Source organism: Girardinichthys multiradiatus, chromosome 22, assembly GCF_021462225.1.
Source record: "Girardinichthys multiradiatus isolate DD_20200921_A chromosome 22, DD_fGirMul_XY1, whole genome shotgun sequence".
In the NCBI taxonomy this organism is placed as follows: domain Eukaryota; kingdom Metazoa; phylum Chordata; class Actinopteri; order Cyprinodontiformes; family Goodeidae; genus Girardinichthys; species Girardinichthys multiradiatus.
In genome coordinates this window covers 11792513-11814612 of record NC_061814.1, presented here as the reverse complement: position 1 = coordinate 11814612, position 22100 = coordinate 11792513, and the positions used below count along the sequence as shown (strand labels likewise).

The window sequence follows — 22100 nt, the reverse complement described above, 5'->3', positions numbered from 1 at the left end:
TCTCTATCCCTCAATCACTCTGATAGCACCGCTTCCAATTCCCTCCCCACTAATAGGCAGTGCTGCGGAGAAGCCGAATGGAAAAGGTGGAGTCAAGCCGGTGAACCATGAAAGAGTGAAGGAAAGAGGGGAAAGAGAAGGGAGTGTCGTTGAGTAGATAGAAGGTCAACAATAAATTTTAAGATTTTCTTTTTTCAATCAAAATGGTTGGAGAGGAAAATTCTACTCTGTTTCTTTTTGTGGGTGTTAAAAGATCAGTACACAGACAAGAAAACTGCAATATCTACCTACCAGTCTTACTATGTGACTAGACGTGGCTTAAACAGTTGGAGGTGGCCTTATCTGTGTGTGTTTTTGTTTTTTTAATAAAACATACCAATTACACGAATAAATTTTAAACTGATCTTAATGCGTCAGGTTCTTGACCACAGAATGGGGATTTCAAATCTGAATTTAACAGCCAAATAAAATGCCTCTGTGGGTTTATAGAACCTAATGAATTACTGCCAACTAATCCTTAAAGATCGGTCATAAACATAGAAACATGCAACCATGACATGTAAAACATTTACCATTTTCCTCAAATGTTCATTTTGCACTTAATGAAGAACAGTTGTGTTACCCTGCCTGGTCCCACATTTACAGTTAAAACATTAAAAGATGACCCGCGACCCACTATGGAATAAGCGGTAGAAAATGACTGACTGACTGATGAAATTCACACATTTTAATGGCATTTAGTCCTCCTGAATGTTGAGATAGCTGCCATTTGTAAAAGATTTCAAGAAATTACTTAGATTTTTTTGCATAGATAATCATAACACCAAATTTGATCATATGGTTGACCAAATAAAAAAATATAAACATATATATATATATATGTGTGTATATATATATATATATATATATGGAAACTTAATTCAATTTGATTAACACAGTTTTTATTAATTATTGTGAAGAATTAAAATTTATTTTGTAGGAATTTACTAAAATGACCTGCTGATCCACGTCCACAGTGTTGCTGTGAAATACAAGAGGATATGTGGATATCTGAAAACACAATCAATGCCTGCAGCCTTTTGGTAGACTGATTCATTTTGCCTAGCAGCTATATTTGTATGTTTCAATAAGAGATTATGTTCTAAAATAGAAAAATAAAATAAAAAAGCTAATAAAAATTTACAGACTGTACAATTTCTCAGACTGCAGTTCATGAACTGATATTTTTCAGTCAAAAACGGGGGGGCAAAAAATTTTTATTGTTCCCCCATTTTATATTATATTTATCATTCGTTAGGCTAAGGTCCATTTTAATAAAATGAATAAAACAACAAAATGAAGCTTTTAAACTCTGAACCAATGATCTTGATTTACTCCCACAATTTTTACAGTTTGTTTCACGTTAGTCAAATATTTGTGTTTATTCACAAATATATATATATTATTTTCAAATATAGCAATTATTCTTGCCGCACTCTTTCCTTCCTGGTTAAAGAGCTCATGCTTATGCATGTGAGAACTTGACAAAATAAATACTCATGGAATATTTATATGTGCATCAGTTTTTCTGATTTGAAATTTAGTAGAGTTTTGTTATGACTCCAGGACAAAGGTTGACCAAAGGATAAGAAGGTGTAATGGTTTTTGTTGAAGAATCTCATTTCTTCACCGTCACATTAAGGCACCATAGTGATTGGTATCTACGCAGCTAACAAGATGATCTTTAATGCAAATTCTAGTCATAAACTCTTAAGATACATTTGAAAATGAGCAAACGTCCTCTCCTTCATGCCTCTGGCCTCCAATTGACAATCCTTTGTTTAAGGAGAAGAAATCCTCATTCTGCACATTTTTGATAAGTTTTAGAAACTGAATAAAGTCATTCTTGTCTTATTTCTTTGACTTTTATACCTTCTTTCTAAACATCCTGAGCAGAATGTGAAAGGATATGTGAACCCCTTTGTGGCGGCCACAATGGGAATCTGTTCATATCTGGTTCACCGACAGATACTGGCCAATCCTCGCCATCCCAGATCTGTAACAAAGTTAATGCTCATTCGCAGCAACTGTTTTGAGCACTTTTTAGCCTTAGCGACTAAGAGAACAGCACCTCATTGTCTGCAAAGAGTGAAAGAGAGTAGAGAAAGAAAAAAAGAGGCACGTTGACATTTCACCCCTTGTCCTGTCCTCCGGTCTAATTAGGATGTGTTGTTTCTTTAACCTGCTGCTTGGCTGATTGGTCTGAGGTGGAGGGGGTTAATGAGGGCAACCCCCACCCTCACCAAACTCTTTGTAACATACTAACCTGCCCGCAGAACTCAATAACGCACCGTCGACTTGATAGAATGCACTCTCAGATAACATGGATGCCATCACCTCTTCTAGAAATGCTCAGCATGATACTCTCCTCCCCACCATGACACGACCCTTCATTGTTTCCCGGCTAACAATAGAGGCCCTTCAAGCTTTTTCCCCCCGAAACAGAAAGCTTTTGTTAAAATGAAACACTTAGTGTTGGGTTAAATTGAGGGGGAGGAGGAACTGGCTTTGGAGGGGTTGGTGGTGGTAGGGGGGCTACCGATTCGTTGGCGTTTTTATTTTTTTCATTCTTGATGCTCTTCTGTAACTCCCTAATTAGCCTTTGATAATGAGTTGATAATGTAACCAATTAGGTCATTCGTCAGCCAAGTCGAGCCCGCATCACCTCCCTCCCTTTTTTCTTCACCTCCTAAACGGATCTTGATAGAGCTTGTTAATTAAATCAAATGTTTGTGATAGCTGAATTGAACGCTAGCTATTCTGTCTCTGAATCAAGTCTTATACCGTATCACCACAGATATCCTCGAGCGAAGCTGTTGTCTTCTTGTCCTATCTGATGCCAGCATCGTTGGCAGCAGCGAGGGAGGCGGAAGGGGTGGAGATGTTGCTTCTGTGTCTTTGGCAATAAACTCACAGTTGTCTCTCACATGATTAATTAGCCCCTTTTTAAACTCTTGACGCCTCTCTAACATAAGACTTTTGGGTGTTATTTGTGTCAGGAGACAAATGTGAAACTAATTATGTTGATTTCTGAAGACGTTAGCATATTTCTGCCTGACGGAAAATTGCACCCTTCATCGTTTTAACAAAACCTAAAATAAAAATGATATTACTTTAAAGAGCTTGTGGAAGTGATTGTTAATGAAGTATTTTTTTGTGTTGCCAAGGATAAAGAATAAAGAAGATAATAAATAAAGCAGATAATTTGAACACACCTAGATTTATATATGTATATTTTGTTTGGTTCATGCAATGAGTGTACCTCTAAAGAAATCAACAGGACTGTCTGCCAGTTCCTCAGAATCAAAGAGCAAGGCTTTGCCCAGAATACGCATTCACTAATCCTTACATTTTCAAATTTCACACTTTTATAAATGATCTGTTGCTCACTGTATGACAGTTTTACAAACTTATCAAAAGAGTAAGCTTTTCAAGTGAATGGTCATCTCTCTGAGCAATTGCATAAACCACACCGAGAATTTATTTTCTTGGAAAACACAAAATATATTAGAAAAGGACTTTCTTCAGACTTTGCTTAAAATCTTATGTATTTAGAATATAAACCACTAAACATTCAATATGCTTTATTTGACATTTGTGTGTTAATTGTAGAATGTATTTGCTGCAAATATGCTGATTTGATTTAAGATATAATTCATGTAAAGTTGAAATGTTCAGCATCCAGTTTTCAACATATACAGTGCATTGCAACATTGTTCATTCCACTTAAACTTTTCTAATTTTTTCACTTTACAACCACAAAGCTCTGTGAATTTTATAAGAATTTTGTGTGAAAGGCCAACACAAAGTGTTGCATAATTGTAAAGTGGAATGAAAAGGTAGTGATGCCTTTTTTTTACGAATAAAAATCTGAAAAAGGTGTAACTTGCATTTGCTGTACCACCTTTCATTGGAATACAGCTGCAACTCTCGGGGAATGTCTCCAGTCTCCACCATGCAAAACAGCTCAAGCTCAGTCAGATCAGATGGAGAGTCTCAGTGAATGTCAATGTCTGTTGAAAAAGATAACTTGTCGGGGTTTACAACACGTCCTGTATATAAATATGTTTATTTTATTATGAATGTTAAAAATTTAATTTTTGGTTTTTTATTTTTGGATTTTAGTGCAAAGAAAAGCTTCTTATTTTTTATGTTTGATAAAGACCCTCGTTTCTACATCCGTTGTGGTCATAGTTACCTAGAGCCAATGTGAGGGGGCCAAGGAGCCACATGCGGCTCTGGAGCTCCAGGTTGCAGTCCCCTGCACTATGGAAATGACGAGGTTAGGCAATATGCATTTCAATTTTTCTACCACAGAGTGTTCTTCATCTAAGCCAAAACGTTCAATTTGGGTTTAATTTGATCAAAGCACCTTCTTCCAAGTTTGCTGTGTCTCCTACATGGTCGGTAAATGAAACTTCAACAAATGAAACTTCTTATGGGTTTCTTCTCGAAATAAAGGGCATATTTGTGGGATTCACAACTAATAGCTCTCCTGTAAATAGATTTGCTCACCTAAGCTGCAGATCTGTACAGCTCCTCCAGATTTACCTTGGGCCTGCTTCTCTAAATAAATCTTTGTTTGTCCGGCCTGTCAGTTTATCAGTTTAGGTGGAGAGCCATGTCTTGGTGCATTTCCAGTTGTTCAGTACTCTAAAGGGAATGGATATTTTTGCAAGGCATTGTAAGACCAGTATGTAACAAGATTTTAATATTTTTTTATCATAAATTAAAAACAACTAGTTGTTTCTGAGTCTATGTGAAATAATAATGTATATATTAAACCTGAATTATTTCTTCAGATGCTCTGAAAATGACAGTTACATTGTGCACAGATCTTCAGATTCAACAGGTTTATTATAACTTCCTGTGTGTTTTAGATGGACATTACCTTAAACCTTATTCACTAAATTAATGTCCCCTGTAACAAAAGTACGTTCCCCATTGTTTTGGTTTGAAAGGAACCCACAGCCATCAGGTCAGACTCTATACAGACATGAGCCTGTCTCTTAACATGCTGCAAAATGTTGCTCTGTGCCAGTTAACCTAATCCCTGATTTATTTGGAGGAAACCCAAATATCAGTCAATATCGGGTTCTTAGCGTCCACCACTGCCTTCCCCTCCCCTCTGCTCCCTTAAAAAATGGCCCAGTAAAACACCCCTCTTTATCAGTGCAGTTAGCTGGCTCGCTGCAACCCCTAAAGCTCTTATATAAATAAGATTAGTGTCGCGTTTGAGCGTCGGGGAATAAGAGGTGTAATATCTGATGGTTTTATATGCAGTATTATTGTTATCCCCTCTTAGTCTGGCTGATACTACTTTCTCTCTCTCTCTTTCTCATTTTACGTTTGTTCACTCACTGATTCTTTCTCTGGGTGTCTTTCCACAGATTCAGACAGTATTATGAGGGGCTAAGCTGGAATAAAGCGCCTCAGCATCAAATGTTCATATTGTTCTGATCTGTCTGTCATATCTTCTCATCCTCTTCCTCATTGTTGTTTTTTTTTTTGTCTTCCTGATTTACACTCTTACTTTTTTCTGCCTCCTTGGTTTTATCATCCGCTGCTCTGTTTGTTATCAATTAAGAACCTCAGTCATATCTAATTGTGGGGCCATGTGCTCGTTTGAAGGGGCCGAATCTGTCACCTCAGTCCTGGGAGCCGATTTAGGCCCTTTTTGAGGTTATTTTGTTGTCGTCCATTTTCACATTTTCTCCTAACTCTCCTCCACAGAGGGCAGGCACCACACTATAATTACCCAATCTGTTCCTATTCAGACTCCTCAATTTCAGCACCTCACCCTCTCTTATTCGCCTTCACTCCCCCTCTGCCCCCCACCTCTTTTGGGAACCAGCACCCCCCCTCATCCTTTTTTTCATTGGTGGGTACAAAAGCTGGGTTACAATATGAGGGTATTAAGGCTGGGTGATGGCTCAGCTGGGGGCTGGCTTTAGCCAGCTGAGGGTTATCCATGACGAGCCCCGAGTCATAGCCCTGATGTCCTGTGATGTTGCTGAGGCGGAAGACTTTGCTTAACGCGCTGTACACTTTGATGGGACCTCAGACCCTGCATTCTGCCTCAGGAAACCCTGCGGGCCTCAGCAGCCACTTGTTGGGCATCTGGATGAGCATTTCCTTCAATGTAGCTGCAGAAATAATGACATTCCTACAGTGCATACATGCAGTTTCTCCTGACATAAATCTTTTATTAATAATTTGAGGCACCCTCAACACTTACTGGCACCTGTGTGGGAAAATTCTAATTCAAACCTTTAATTTGAGCATGTTAATTGTCAGCGCTGGAGTTACTTTAACTCCAATTAATGGCCAAAAAATTCTGCTGTGACTTTAACTGGAACTGTTTGCTTTGGTCCGATGTGACTAAGATCAAACTTTTCACATCCAACGTTTCCTGGTTGGTGAGCAATATGTGTAAAAGAACCTCATGCCCACCTTTAAGTATGGTGGAGGTTCTGTGATGCTGTGGGCCTGTTTCCCTTTGAAGGGCCCTGGGAAGCTTGTGAAAGTGCACTCTTTGAAATACCAGATTTAAATAACAGTTTGATGGACTTTATCTGAAAACTGTAAACAGATCATCATGGACTCTTTAGGTTTTGGCCATTTGCAGGATTGTTCAAAACATCTGGCCCAATCAGAACAAAAATAGGCATAAAATCAATCTTCTTTCAGTGCCCATCTTAGTGCCAAGACCTAACTTTTATAGAAACCCTGTGGGGCGACCTGATGTGACGAGGGCTTAGGATAGGAACCAAGGCTCTGGATGATTCATAGAGAAGGGTAAAAGGGAAAATAAATTGTTCCTTAACATGTTCTTTAACCACTGAATAGTATACTCAAATTTAAGGTTGAATTTCTTGACATTATTCAGTGTGAAATTATGCAACCATTATAAAAGATTAATGCATTTTATGGCTTTTGTACAACCTTACATTGAATGGTACTAAATGTGGACTTTGATTATAATTGTTGAGCACTAAACTGTTAGTCTGACTTACACCTTTTACTGTCGCCAAATGCTTGCTCAGGAGGAGGGGTTGCTGCAAAATCAGTGAATTGATGCAATCAGCAACAGTTTTGCCATGTAAAAATGAACTGAATTTGATTGCACTACATTTCTGATTGAATTGGATCAAAATCTGAACCCGTTTAATTGTACTGAAATTAACTGCAATGATTTGAGATGAAAAATGTCTGAATTATATAAAAGGAGGATGGTGCTATATAAATAATTAAACTTTGCATCAAATTTACTTAAATTGAATTAAAAAAGCAGGACTATATATATTCTGTATTGACTGCTGTTTCTACAGCAAACTTTTAATAAATTATTCAAAATGTTTACCTGTTCTTCCAGGTCTAAATAATTAGTGTAGAAATTTGCCAACAAGTTATAGTTTTATTACTTAAACTTAAAAAACATAAAAACCAAACAAAGCTCAACAGTCTTTACAAGAAAGTATTTTCCCAAAACAGTTACATATAGTAGTTGTTGTGTTCAACAATAAATCAACGAAGGCATCTTGTATTATTATTATTTGTGACGTTTTAAGGAGAAGGTGGTTTTCAGTCTCAAACACCTTAACAGAGCAACAGAAATCAGATGCGGTGTGGTTCATAATAAATGTATTGCCATATTATCTGTCTTTATAAGCATTTGAGGCTCAAACAGAGAGATATGGAGGATACAAGCTGTTTCCAATATTGTGACTGGCTGATATAATAATATGCTCGGCTGGATGTGTCTCCTTGTAAAAGGAGAATATGAGGAGGTGAACAGTACCTCTCCCACTTTTGAAATGTGGCAGATAACATCCAACCCTGTTTAAAAACCAGAGGCAAGTGTGTTTGTGTGCGTCGGTGTGTGTGTGTGTGTGTTGGGGGGGTAAAGTTTTTTTTTTTGAGGAAGCGGCATTTCATCCGAACTGCTGCCGTTTCTGATGTTGGACTTCAAACGACTTTTTTTTTCTGCTTCTCATTCCATCTGTTTCTTCCTCCTCTTGCCAAAATACCGCACCCACCCCTCCATTAAAAAAAAACTATTGTCATCTGAGCCTAGATTCATTTTAGATTAACGTTCACGTTTCTTTCTCTCCTCCATTACCTTCAAAGGACCTCCATTATGTTGCCAGTGATAAGGGCGAGGTGGTGCTCGCGGACGTGGCCAAGAGGAAAGCTAATGAAATCGAAGCCCGGGCCATCGCAGGCGACGGTAAGAAAATAATCACTTGTCCAAGCCCACCAAAAAAAGAAAATGCAGCCCATTATTCCTCCTTACATCTCGATAACCTCAGCGACTCAGCCCTGGTGACACACCTGAGATATTTTCTCAGGCTCACACCCTCCTTTAGTAGCACCAAGAAGACTCAAATCAGATCACGGTTGACTGAGAAATGTGGCTTGGGACACGCACAACAGGCTGGCTTGCTTTCTTTCTTTTCTTCTTCCACTTTTCACAAAAACGCTTGTAGTTTAAATTCCATGTAAAGACACTAACTTCCGACTAACGCAAGACTTAAAATTAAAATTTCTCTGGGTAAACCAGCATAGGAGAAAAACTCAACAAAGGCCCAGATTTTCTTTTTTTTTTTTTTTAGTCTGTGCTGCTGGCCTTTGACAAACACTCCCGAAAGCACATACCAGAGGGGATCAAGCCGAGTTCCTGATTACAGACACATTCTCACACACACACACAAAGTTCTCACAGAGGCTTCTAGAGCCAACGGCTGGGCAGTAAAACATTCACATTTGTGAGGGAACTGGATGAACATGTCGGATGAGTCCTTCATTGATGCTTAAAAGTGCACCAGAAGGACTGCGCGGGCATGTTTGTGTGTTCACTGATGAGCTATTTAACTCCACTGTATAAGGTCAACCCCCAAGGCTGACCGTCTCGTCTGTGTGGCTGGGAATGAAAATGAGCATTTGTGTAACTCTGAGGCCTGTTTGCATCTATTTTCCCTTTTTTTTAATTCCTAATGTGATGCTTAACACGCGCACGCCCCCACCTTCATAAGCTCCCTTAATTATGTCCACGATGATTTAACTCCATCACCCGCAGCATGTCCTATCCTTGGACAACAGCACTGTAGAGGAGTGAGGAAGGGACACAGGTGAGATAGAAATAGGAGGGATGGCAGCAGGAAGAGATGGAAGGACTGATTAAAAAATGTAAATGTTTAAATATAACCGATTTGAGTTCTTAACCGCATCTTGAGTTCAGGGCCGATACTTACGTTGGAATAATAAGTTGTACAATTAAAAAATATCATTAAATTCCTTAAAAAATGTTAAAGTTATTGCAATTTCTTTGGGGGTTTTGTCTTCGGTTAAATTTAGGATGCATTTTTTTTATACAAGCTTTAAGAACCAGATCCTTTTATAGAGCGTAATAACAGAAACAAACACACCTATTAGAACTGTTACCTAAACAACATAGGATAATGTATGTAATATAAATAAAAGGGATTTGAAATTCAAAATGAATCAGATTTTTTTTTTCCTATTTGTTTTTTGCTACCAGGTATCTAGAGGAACCACATTTTAATGTTGGACTTTGTTTTTTTGCTCATGTGTGCAACATGTAACTAGATTTGCACCAATCAGGATTTTCCAGGCTGATACGTGTTTCCAGTTCTCTTTCAGGGATGAACTGTCCATTCAAATTTTGACTGATTGCATTTTTATTTTAGTAACAAAGTAAATAAGAAGAAAGGGATTCTTTGATAAAGGCAATAATTTTGAATCCAACTTGAAAGCGCACCAGAATCACAAGATTATTCCCATTTATGCATCAAAGCAAATGTCCCTAACATTTATCAGATTTGTTTTTATTAATATCAAAATTGCATCAAAGTACATTATGTTGTTTGATGTGATTATAAACTGAAAATATGCATAAGAAACAAAATCTGACTTTTATAGTACTTGACCTCCTGATCCCTGATGAGACAACATATAACATCATATGGCAACCCATTCAGAAACAAATGCAACAAGTCACACCTCAATATAAATAGTGATATAATTTAGATAGATGAGAAATGTAATCAGGACTGCGGATAGTCAGCAAGGTAAAACCTAGATCTATTGTTGGTAGTGTCAGTTATTCAGTTTAAGGATAAAAAGAAGGGCAAAACCGCTTTTACTGATAGAAGTTAGTACGGAAATACTTTTATAAAAACCCGATTTTGGCACCTAATGCTGCTTCAACAGTTTGGATCTGTGTTTTTCAGTGAGCCTCTGATGGTTGCCAGAGCGCATGTGATTGGAAGTAGCGGATTTAACACACACGATACAAATAGCACAGAAATAACCTCAGAGTGCTACTTTACGAGCGTGCTCAGAAACTCTCTGAAGGAGGACGTTGAACCTGTCAGTCTGCACTAAAGAACACCAATTCCTGTCTTTAAAACCTCAGCAGTGTGTGTGTGTTGTCTACTTGTGTGTAAATGTGCATATTAACAGCACATATAAAAGGGAGGTCATCAATAATAAGTGTCCCGCTTCAAGCAAAGGGCCTCAGTGGACAGGTGTTTCACTTAAACACTCACCACATTTATCATTAGCAGCATAACTTGTGGAGAGCTGAAGGAAAAGCAGTTTGAGCTTTTAAATTGATGAAAAGCTGCAAATCTACTGGACTACCATAAAGTTTAGTTCTTCGTTTTGTAGAATACAGTTCGTTTTTTCAGTCTGTATCTTGGGCAAATATTTGTCCTTTATTACATAGTACTGGGTAAAGATCTTAGGTAAGCCATTATTTTCAAGTGTTTTTCTTCCATTAAGCTTGGCTTTTCTACAGTCTCTCCAAGAGATATTTCTACAGGAACTCTAAAAGGGAGAAAATCAATTTTTAGTTTCTTTTTTCCTTGTTCATCAAGCCTCTCTTATGAGTAACTCTAACATAAAAGTCTCCTAATCTTGGAAGATGAACCATTTGTTTTCTTCACATTATAGAAAACTTTAAGCCAGTTTAAAACTGGATCGTCAGGCATTTGTTACATTACCCTGTCACTAAGGAATCATTTGTCTCCATTTAGTAAGTTACATAAATGAGAAATATCAGAGATTCCAGAGTTTCACTGAAAGAAAATAGGATTTATTCGCCAACAAGGTAATTCCTTTACAACAATTAGCCAAAAATGTGGGTCACATTAAACACTTATTAACTCACACGTTTGAACATCCACTTGCTATAATTATGTTTATCAGACCCTGGAAATTAAAATGACTTGTTTACCACCTGTGAGTCGGACAAATATACACATTTATTTCTTACAGTTATGAACACAGAAGTATAAAGTTTAATTTCCATTCCTAAATGTTATTTTGGTGCTTAATTGAGGAATAATTAGAATTCTGTCACAACTTTTTGCTGTCAAAAGCAAAAAGCCTAAAGACAACGAAGGATGGCCAGTTAATTAAACCTATGATAATGATTCTGGATTGGTCTTTCTCATATGATTACTTTCTGTCCAGTCTGATCACAGGTTTGATTCCTGCCTTGCAAACGTTTTCCTAACCCTTAAAGTGTTTCCATTTTGTTGTATTGCTTCCATAAACTCAAGTGTATTTGGATTTTATTTAGTGCATAATGCTGATGTAGAAGAAAAATGCTAGTTTGTGGAGCGCTTCCAAATAGGGTTGGGGTATAAAACAGCATCCAAAGCTTTTGACCTCTCACAGAGTTTGACGCAACTGCAGCCAGAAAAGCAGCCGAGAGGCTCGTGGTAACTGGAGGAGCTGCAGAGATCCAGAGCTCAGGTGGAAGAATCTGTTAACAGAACAACTATTCGTCGTGAACTTCACAAATCTGGCTTTTAAAGAAGAGTGGCAAGTGAAAGCCATCGCCGAAAGGAAACCACAAGATGTCCTGTTTGTGGTTTGCTTCAAACTATTTTATTCAGAAATGGATGCTCTGAATAGTCTGAATACTTTTGAAAGAGAAAGTCTCAAAACTGCAAATGTGGACTGTGGTAAATATGAAATTGTTTTGACACAGCTCCATTATAAGAGTCCCTATATTGGAATTTAGAAAGTTATTGAGGAAAATAAAGGTGCAACAGATTGTCAGCTTGAACAGAAGTAAAGTTTATTTCAAGCACAAGAACACATGTTTGGCTCTCTAACTTAATTTGTCAGCTTGTTCTGTAAAACTCTATCCAACTCTGTTCTTTTCCATTTTAACGCCTTAACTTGTTTTCACAGCATTATCTCTATAGGCATGTAGCTGTAAAGACACATTTTGACTTTTAAATTATATGCATGTATCGTCCTTTCCTGCCTGCTCCAAACCGCCTCCAAACGTCTTCACAATGCAGTTTGGAGGTGTGCATGTTGGCTTCAGTTTTAATTCTTCATAAGACGCTTCCTACTTACATATGTTTTCATGAAAAGCACCGTTGGAGCTTAAATCAGAAGAAGAGTTATAAAAGAGAGGAATGGGGGGGTTGAAATTTGAGCTCTGATCAACATGTTTTTTTAAAGCATGGAGAAGTTGTTTGATGGGCAGTAATAGGCTGACTAATGGGATAGTTTGCATGTTAGTTGCAGCCTAAAGCAGTTTTACTGCGAGTGAGGTGCAGCTACTGGACTAGTTGGACACAAATAGAGCACCTACCTTGGAGAGCAAAAACAAAAATGGCTGATCTCATTATACTTAGAAAATTTAGAGGATTTACATTTATAAAATGCAACAGCAATAAAGAACATGCTTCTTTTTTGGATAATTTTTTATGTCTTTTTCAAAACTCTGTACCAAACTGAGTGGTCGTTTAAAGTGGATGCCAGTGATAGACGCTACATTTCTGTGTGTCTCCTCTCATACTTATGTGTATTGATTGTAAATCCCAATCCGCAGAGATTCGGTTGCCTGCTTGTACGCACACAAGCTCACAATAGAGAACACGGATCGCAGCTTAGAAATGCTTCGTTTCATAACAGCATTGGAAATCGCTTATAGCTGTCTGGCTGACAAGTGTGCTGATTTGGATTGATACGGCACTGTGAGAGGCAGAGCGGCGAACAAGTGCGAGGGAAGGCCTTTTTCTCTTTTCCTCCATCTCTCTTTTTTTTTTTTATTCCTTTCGAGCGCCAAGAGGAAAAGCCAACTTGGTTTTTGCGACGGTCGTGTCTCCCCCTCACAAAGGCTGATGTGACTGCAGGGCTTTTTAACGGGCCGAGACGAGAGCTTTATCTGAAGATCCACTTCTCCACCTCCTCTCTGCCTTTCTATCTTCTCTTTGTTGTTCCGGTGAAAGCCTGTTAGCTCCGCTGTGCGTTGAAGGAAAGACGTGGTTGTTTCTGCTCTTTCCCAGCTGCTTTGTTTGCACCTCCTCCATTACCGTTTGACTTCTTGTCTCAATTCAGAAATTCTCCCAAGCGGCAGCTCACTCTCACATACTGTCCCTTGCAAAAGTATTTGTTGCTCTTGAACTCTTCACATTTTGTCATGTTACAACCACATATGGCAATGATCAGATGAGATTTTATGTGATAGACCAACGTAAAGCGCTGCATTATTATGAATTGGAACAGAGAATGAGGGCTTTAAACAGCTGAAAAGCGTTTGTATTCAGGCCCCTGAATCGAAACTTTGTCGAACCACATTTTAAACTTTTGTCCAATCATTTTTATAAAACTGTTCTAGTTCAGTCAGATTGTATGGAAAGCATCTAAGAGCATTGCTTTTCAATGCTTGCTGCACATTCTCAATTCCATTTAGGTCTAGACTTTGACTAGGTCATGGTTTGATCTAATCCATTCCTCTATAGCCCTGGCTGTATGTTTAGGGTCATTTTCCTGTTGGAAGGTGAACCTCCAACCCATGTCTTACACAGTTACAACGGTTTTCTCCCAGGGTTCACCTCTATTTAGCTCCATCCATCTTCCCATAACCCCTGATCAGCTTCCCCATCCCTGCTGAAAGTAAGCATCCCCACAGCATGATGCTGCCAACACCAGGGTTATGTATAGTGTTAGTTATTTGCCATACATTGCGTTTTGCACGTAGGCCAAAACGTTCATTTTTGTTCTTATCTGACCAGAGCTCCTTCTTCCACATCTTTGCTGTGTTCCCTGCATGGCTTGTGGCAAACTGCAAACAAGACATCTTCTGATTTCCTTTCAGCAATGTCTTTCTTCTTGCCACTCTTCTGTTAAGTTTGAGGTTGTAATGTGAAAAAATGTGAAAAGGTTCAACTCCTGTTATTCGTTCTTAAGCTGTTGTATTTGTTTTCATGATTGTTCTCAGATGATCTGCAGAGAGGCACAAGTGGTGCATGTGGTTCCAGCTTCAGTCACAGAGAGACAGAGATGAACCAGAGGGCAGCAGGCCCTTCCTCCTCAGATGTCCCAACAACACAGTGAGTACACGAACATGTTAGCATGTCTGTGTTTTGTTGCCTAACTGTGTCCTGTATGGAAATTAAACATCCATCCTCATCAGTTTGGTTTACAGTGGCAACTCCTCTTATGGCTGCTTGCAGACAGGAAATATTTAATTAGAAAGGGGAAGAAAGAAGTCCAAGACTATAGTTCCCTGACTTAAACTGTAGAAAGACTTGTTAATAGGTGTCAGAACAGGACTGCGTCCAAGACAGACCGAAAGAATCTTCAAGGAAAATTTGTTTTACCCTCAAACAATGATCAAAAACTTCAACTCATCTATGGTTACTGGCTCTGGCATTTTGCTTTTTCATTTTGAAACTATATAACCCTTTCTAATTTAAAAGAGATTCTTTTTAACCTTACCTTTTTTTGAAAAATAGACCATCTTTGCTATATTAGCCAGTCTGCAATAGATGTTTTGACATTTGAACATTTGTATGTCTAGCAACACCACCTGTCATTTCTCTAGTTGCTCTATTCATGCTCCTACCTCCATGTGAGGAAAATCAGATAATGAATATTATTTTACTCTCTGGGCCCTTTTTTGCCATACTTAAATATTTCAGATCATTGATCTGATTTTAATATCAGTTTTCAAATGATGATTATAGTTATTAAAAATAAAAGCTGTCCTAACCAACCAGGCCTTCTATTATCCACAAATGGAGAAAACAAGGAGCAGTGTTGAGTGGAATGGCTGACTCCAAGAGCACATCAACGATTCATCCAGGAGGCCACAGATTAACCCAGAACAACTTAAAGAGCCTTGCAGGCCTCACCTGTCCCAGTTTAGGTCAGTGTTGACCACTACTGACCACAAATAACACAAAAGCCCATCTCACACTCCCCCTAGACATCTTCATGATCCCCACAACTTTTGGAAAATATTCTGTGGTCTGATGAGACAAAGGTGGAACTTTAGGGAAAGTGTGCATCCCATTAAATCTGGCGTGAACTGACAGAGCATTTCACAAAAAGAACACAAGATTTAGGTTATCTTTGGTAGATAATGACATTTGGTTAATGATCAGAAATAGTTGGGTGCAGCAAAATAACAAAAACGGAAGCATTGTATGAATGGGCAAGTACTTTTTCATAGCGGTATACCTGTACATTTTCGAATCACACAGGGACCCAAAACTTGTTTGAACGCTGTTAAAGCTGAGCAGAACTGCAGATTGTCATTTCACACTACATTATAAAACGACAGCTTTTTAAGCATTTAGCTCAGCTCATTTGTTCATTTTGTTAATTCCTCCCTCCTCTCAGAGAGCTTCATCATCTATGTTTCCTATAAGGGCATCAGTGGCCAGCCAACTGAGCTGCTGCCTAAAACAACTTCCTCTCCCCTGTGAAATTTCAAATGTCAAAGCCACATCAGTTCCGCTTCCGGTGATCCCAGATTTTAAAAGCCATTAGTCCAGTTCTTCCACCACAGTTCATCCTCCAGAGTCCCCCCCCACCCCCAAACTCTCTCTCTGAGTTTGACACAAACAACAATAACGACGGGCTCAGAAACTAAAGACACAGATGTCCATGTCTCTATTATTATGGGATGGAGGTGGAGGGAAGTGATGGATACTACATCTAACATATCAGAGTATTTATGTGGGATTTGCGTGCTTTAGATAAAAAGGAGCTCTTGTCCTTTTCATCCTCGTAGGCTTTCATGGCTGTTTGACTGTAACGGCGATGACTCTCTGAACCCCCCACCCCCCACTAAGCCTCCTCCATCTATCCCAAATCCCCTCCAATTTAAGCAATCCGGGTCCAGAGAGAGGTAAAGAGAGATGCTGTGGCCTAAGCTCTTTCTGTAAAAACACTAAAAGAGACAAGAGGAGGGAAAAACATGTGGAAAAGAAGGTGATTTGGTTCCAGAATCTCGATCGTACTACCCCAGGTCTTCTTCTACTCTGCTGACAGGCTAAGGAAACAGATTCCCAAAGCCTCCCAAAAGACAATGGCCTCAGAGAGGAGAAAACAATGCTCCTGGTTTTTTATGTGACAATCACCCACCCCTCCTTTAGAGGAAAAATTACTCTGAAGCCTCCCCCTCCCCTTCTGTAATCTGGTCTCCAATGAAGTTTCATTGTTTCTCATGTGAAGCCAGCGGCAGCTTAGCCGAGATGGAGTAGGGGAGGCATTATAACTCCGGCGCTCTATCTCGTTTGGCTCGGCCAAAAAAGAGCAGTGAAGGAGAGGGGAGGCGAGCACAATGGCAGTTCAGGGGCTCGTCGCAGATTTATGCCTTCTCCAAATCTGACTCTACGCTCAGAGTAGTGAGAGACAACGAGATGGAAGTCTGGGAAGCATCCCAACGTTCCTTTGATGGCTGCTGGCCTTTGTTGTTCATCACGTACTCCTCTGTTAGAGGAGCGCAGAGACTGGGAGCGTTTTTCTCAGTGAAGGCCAAACTTATTGTGATGCTCAGAACCAACGAGGAGCCGGTGCTTTACACTGTTTCATTCTCTGATAAACCGGAAACTACAAACACCCATGTCCCCTAAACAGGGAAAATCTGCTGATCAGATGAAGAATTTGCTATAAACACAAGTTCAGTTAACAACTTCCTGTTCCTAAAATTAACACACAGGGAGTCTGAGCTGACTAATAAATGATGAGCGAATATTTTAGGTGATTTGACCAGCTCTTCCCATAGCCTGGTCCAGGGACTGAATAAGTAAATTATTCTGTATTTAATAGATAACTAATCAGGCTCTGTTGTTGTTCTTTAGAGCTGATGGACGGGGCACACAGAGGAGACCACAGACCGAGTCCATCCATGTGACCGTCAGTCCAGATCTGCTCAGAACCCTGAGACAGACAGGTGGGTCTTCTTGACAGAAACAGTAATGTCCCCCCCCCCCTCCAGACCTTTTTTATGTTTTAGCTTTTTTATCGCACTCAGGTGATTCAGATTATCCAACTAACTTTAATATCAAACAAATATTATTTGATTAAACACTAAATGCTGTTTTCACACTTGGCAGTAACATTGGCCATCAAGTGTTTGTGATAACTAGAAATGATATACCAATTCAATCAGATTAAAGTCTGACCTTTGACTAGGCCTCTTCAAAACCTTCATTGTTTTTAGCCATTCAGAGGTGAACTTGCTGGTGTGCGTTGGAGCATTGTCCTGCTGTTTAACCCTTGTGCCTGAACTGATGGCCGGACAACTAGTCAGTTTATTCTTCCATCAATCACAGCAACTTGTCTGATTCCTGAAGCAGCAAAGTAGCCCGGACAATCACGCTACCGCCACCATGTTTGACTCGTGTTCTTTTTTATAGTTCTGTTATTTTTACAGATGATGTTGTGAGAAATATCTTTCAAAAATTCCCAACTAGGCCCCGTCAGTCTACAAAATATTTTCCTAGAAGTGCCGATCATCAAGACGTTTTTGTTTGCTAATGTGAGACGGGCAGCAGAGGTTTTTGCCCTCGATCTCTTTCCCGGATGCCATTTTTGCTCTGACATTTAAACTTGTTTGATGATCTGAAGTGTGTAAGTGTGACCAAAAGCAAAGACAGAAGAAAATACGTTAGCAAATACTTTTTCACCGCACTATAAGTGAGCCGGCTGTGTTTAATTATTCCTGATCTTCAGAGAAATGTGGACGCTGGTTAAGGACTTTGAGAGCCTTTAATGCTTACAAACCAGCAGTTCTCTAGCGACGTTCTGCTTTCTAAACGTGGCCTGAGTGCTTTCATTTCAAATGTCTGGGATCACTAACTGGTCTTTTAGGAAAACGTCCATTAAGAAAACATCACTTCTCTTCTCGCTCCTGCTCTTTACATTTTAATAATTCCATTTTATTTGCGTTTAGCAGTTGCCTCTGCACCAAATCACTCTGTAGCTTTATAATCCGGACTGTAGGCTATTGAAGGGAAAAATTAGCATCAGCGTCTTGAATATCTGTTTAAGGCATGCTGGGGTTTTAATGTCAATCATAACCTTATTAACGCCAAGCTCAAAGCGAGGGAGATCAACGTAAGTGACAACGGTTTTTATGTTTGTTAAAAGCCAGGAAGGCGATACGTTGAGCGAACATGTGAACCTGCTCCTGTTTATGTGTTGCAGGGCTCTGCTTGTGCCTGTTTTATGTTGAAGTGTCATTGTTGGTTGAAAGCAACAGTCTGTTGTTCTGTTTTTTGTTTATGCAGGAAACAGTGGAGGTGACACAGAAGGAGGGAATGTGAGTGGACTGACTGATGGAGAAGTCAAGTGCTTTGCAAAAGTGTTCATAACCCTTATATTTTGTCATGTTACAACCCATACCTTTAGTGTATTTATTGAGATTTTATATCATAGACTGACACAAAGATCATTAGTGAACAAACAGCACCATGAAGACCAAAGAACAAAGCAGACAGGTCAGAAATGAAGTTTAGGAAAAGTTAAAGCTGGATTTGGTGAATATGACACTGTGGCAAACATACAGATATATGTCCCTCCTTTGAAAAAGCAGCCTATGGTAACTCTGGAGGAGCTGTAGAGATCCACAGCTCAACTGAGAGAATCTGTTGGCAGGATAAATATTAGTCGCATGCATAAAAAATCTGGCCTTTGTAGAAGCATGGCAGGAAGAAAGCCATTGTTAAAGAAAAACCACCATAGGTCTTGTATAAAGTTTTGCTGCGAGCCTTTTAGGGGACACACAACATATGTGGAAGAAAGTGCTCAGTTCAGATGAGACTAAACTTAAACTTTTTAGCCTACATGCAGAATCCTACATGTGGCAGAAAACTGACACTGCACATCACCCTGAACACACCACACCCACTGTGAAACATGTTGGTGGCAGTATCATACTGTGGGGATGCTTTTATAGAGCAGGGATAAGGAAGCAGGTCAGAGTTGATAGGAAGATGGACGGAGCTAGATACGGGGCAATTTTGAAAGAAAACCTGTTGAGGCTCCAAAAGACTTGAGACTTTCAGCAGGATGATGACATATACAGACTTGCAGCAAAAGATGGTTGGCTCACTTGGGCCGAACAAAATCGCAACCACACTTTCAAATTTTATTTGCAAACATTTTGGATCTTTTTCTTTCTATGTCAAAAGTATGAACAAATTTAAAGTATATAAATAATTTTGCAAGCTATACAAGATCTATCCATTAAACATGTGTTTCTAAGCAGATAATGAGGCTTGTTTGTACCTCTAACCATGTTTGTTTCTGCATGGACATCTGGATCTTTTTCCAGTTTTTGGTGTTGCAGTCATTGCTTTCTATTTAAAAAATCTTATCTAAACAAAGATATCTAAACATCTTTGAACATTTGTTTCTCATAGATACATTAGGTTATTACATAGGTAATTAGATTGTGTTATGGAAATTTTTAGTGCCTTGCTCTCTTTGCTCCTTGATACTCTACAGGAACTGACAAAAGTATTAGAACCCCTCAGTATTGTTCCATTCTTCTCTGTTTAGTCTTAGAGTAATGGTTTCTCAGCCTTCTGCTTGCAGCTGTGTGAGATAATATTTATGCCACACTGTTAAGATTATGTTTAGGACCTCGTCTCTCTGGGTCTCATGAGAGGCACCTTGAAAACTGTTGTAGCTTATAAGGAGAACCTTTGCTTTGTCTGGTCAGAACGATTTGGCAGCACTACTGAGCGCATCTCCAATGCTGTAAAAAAATCCTTCTCTCTTACAAGATTACAATACAGCTGATTCTGAGTGACAATCATCAGTCTCTGTCTTGGTAAAAACAAATTTTTCTACAACAACTGATTAACACTTTGGAAGCAGGGTTTTGTAGAAAAACTGTCAACTTTAAATTTGTTCATGTTTTTAAGAACATAAAAGGCAATTTATTGAGGTTTCTTTGGACTATTTGCACTTTTGCATGCCTTAATTTATTAGGCCATAATAATTTATAATAAATTATTAGATTAGCATCTTATGAAACTGTGATCTTATAAAAGAAAAATAATCCATAATAGGTGACATTGTTACATTCATTGTTTGTAAATAGTTTGTAAATGTTTCTGTTTTCTTTTACTTTCAGGATGATGAAGACCCCGGGATGCTCCATGTGGTTCATTTAGGAATGGTTTAAAATAAACTACATAAGGATTTTATTCCCAAAAGAAGATTGGTGGGATACAATATCTCAATAATTAAAAGCCTATCTGGATATTTATATTTGCAAAGAAGGATACTTACAAGAAATATTACCTCTTTAATGATCTAGAACTTAATGTCCACAATTAAACAATATTCAATGAATTAAATAACTGTACTTTTATGGAACATCCAACAAAAAGATTTTCTATTATAAGCACATCAAAACCTGCCATTAACTGACCTGAATAAAATAAAGACTTTTTTGTGTTGATAGTGAATGCTGCATATGTATGTGTGTGTGTATGTGTGTGTGTGTGTGTGTGTGTGTGTTTTGGCCGAGATTACGGGCCGCAGTTTTATTCATGAACAGGAGCCAGCCAGCGCCTTTAAAGCATCCATCGCGCGGAGCCCCTTTCCTGAACAGCAGCCACAGCCGTGTCAGAGCTGTCGACGCGCTGCTCTCGCCGACTAATCTGACAGCGCTACGCGAGCTCTAATCCCTCACTGTATCGTAATCTATTTACTTTGCATTCTAAGAGGATTTCCACCAAAAAATATACAAGAAGTGATGCTGGAAATGGACAGAAGATCAACGAGGACGCTTCTCTGCCCCCTTTTTTTTTTGTTTTTTTTTGTTTTGTGTTGTAGGGTTAAAAAGGAAAGAAACATCATTGTATGTTTTTCGGGTAATCAATCCAGCACAAGAGGGACGGGTGAAAGGAATTACATTTGTGACTGATACTAATACTTCTCTTATGTAAACATCAGAATGTTATATTTCCTCTCTGATGATACAGTCACACTGCAGAGGCAGCCTCTGATAAGTGGCATCTGTCAGTGTGCTCACTGCATTTCTTGACACGTTTATAATTTACAAACCAACACTGCATTATCTCCCGATTGTTCAACTTGACAGCTCCAAGAAAAGCTGTAAAATTGCCTAAAAGGCGAACCCGGCCCCCTCCCATCTCCCTGATGCCCTGCGCTGTCACATGTATGACACACAAATTGTGAAATCTCATCACAAATGAAATAACGCAACACAGAAAAACAAAGTATGGGACCAAATGGTCTCCTCAGTCACCCTTTGAGCAATTATGTCGGCTTTGTGAAATCACAAATGCTTCATTTAAAATGTGGCCAGCAGCTTTATTGTAAAACACTGCCTCAGATCTTTGCCATCCGTGATGACTTGCAGAGATAGGCTTATTAGTGGTATTAACATACTGCGCGGTGCAGGAGCTGTGAAACGGCCTTGTTAACATTTTGGAAATGAATCAAGCCTCCAGCACTCAGGTTATCTGCTTTTTTGCCTCCATTGTAGCATCTAATGATGCCCCCTGATTGGACCACTACACTCTCCCCTGAGGAAGATAGGGCTCCATGTATGGGTTTATTTCTGATGTGCACAAGATAAATAACTGGAATATCTTAGGAAGCTGTGTCAGGACCATTCTAGACATCACATAGACAGATTTACTAACCAAATGAAAATTTGAACTGAGTTAATTTTCCTGAAAAAAAATCTAAAAATTCATCCTTTCAACTCAGGTTAAAGTTAATATTAGGTCGAA

The 22100-nt window shown here is 39.0% G+C and overlaps 1 protein-coding gene across 7 annotated transcripts in view; it reads left to right on the top strand.

Annotated features, from left to right (window-relative positions):
* Positions 1-20804, top strand: part of LOC124859089 (WD repeat containing planar cell polarity effector) — a 119336-nt gene extending 98532 nt beyond the window's left edge. For all 7 annotated transcript variants that reach the window (XM_047351594.1, XM_047351591.1, XM_047351593.1 and 4 more), the window contains 5 exons: positions 8170-8269; positions 14312-14423; positions 17184-17275; positions 18615-18646; positions 20468-20804. In XM_047351594.1, coding sequence (XP_047207550.1) covers positions 8170-8269; positions 14312-14423; positions 17184-17275; positions 18615-18646; positions 20468-20518 — 387 coding nt within the window. In that variant the 3' untranslated portion in view covers positions 20519-20804. The remainder of the gene's footprint in view (positions 1-8169; positions 8270-14311; positions 14424-17183; positions 17276-18614; positions 18647-20467) is intronic.
* Positions 20805-22100: the final 1296 nt, after the last annotated feature.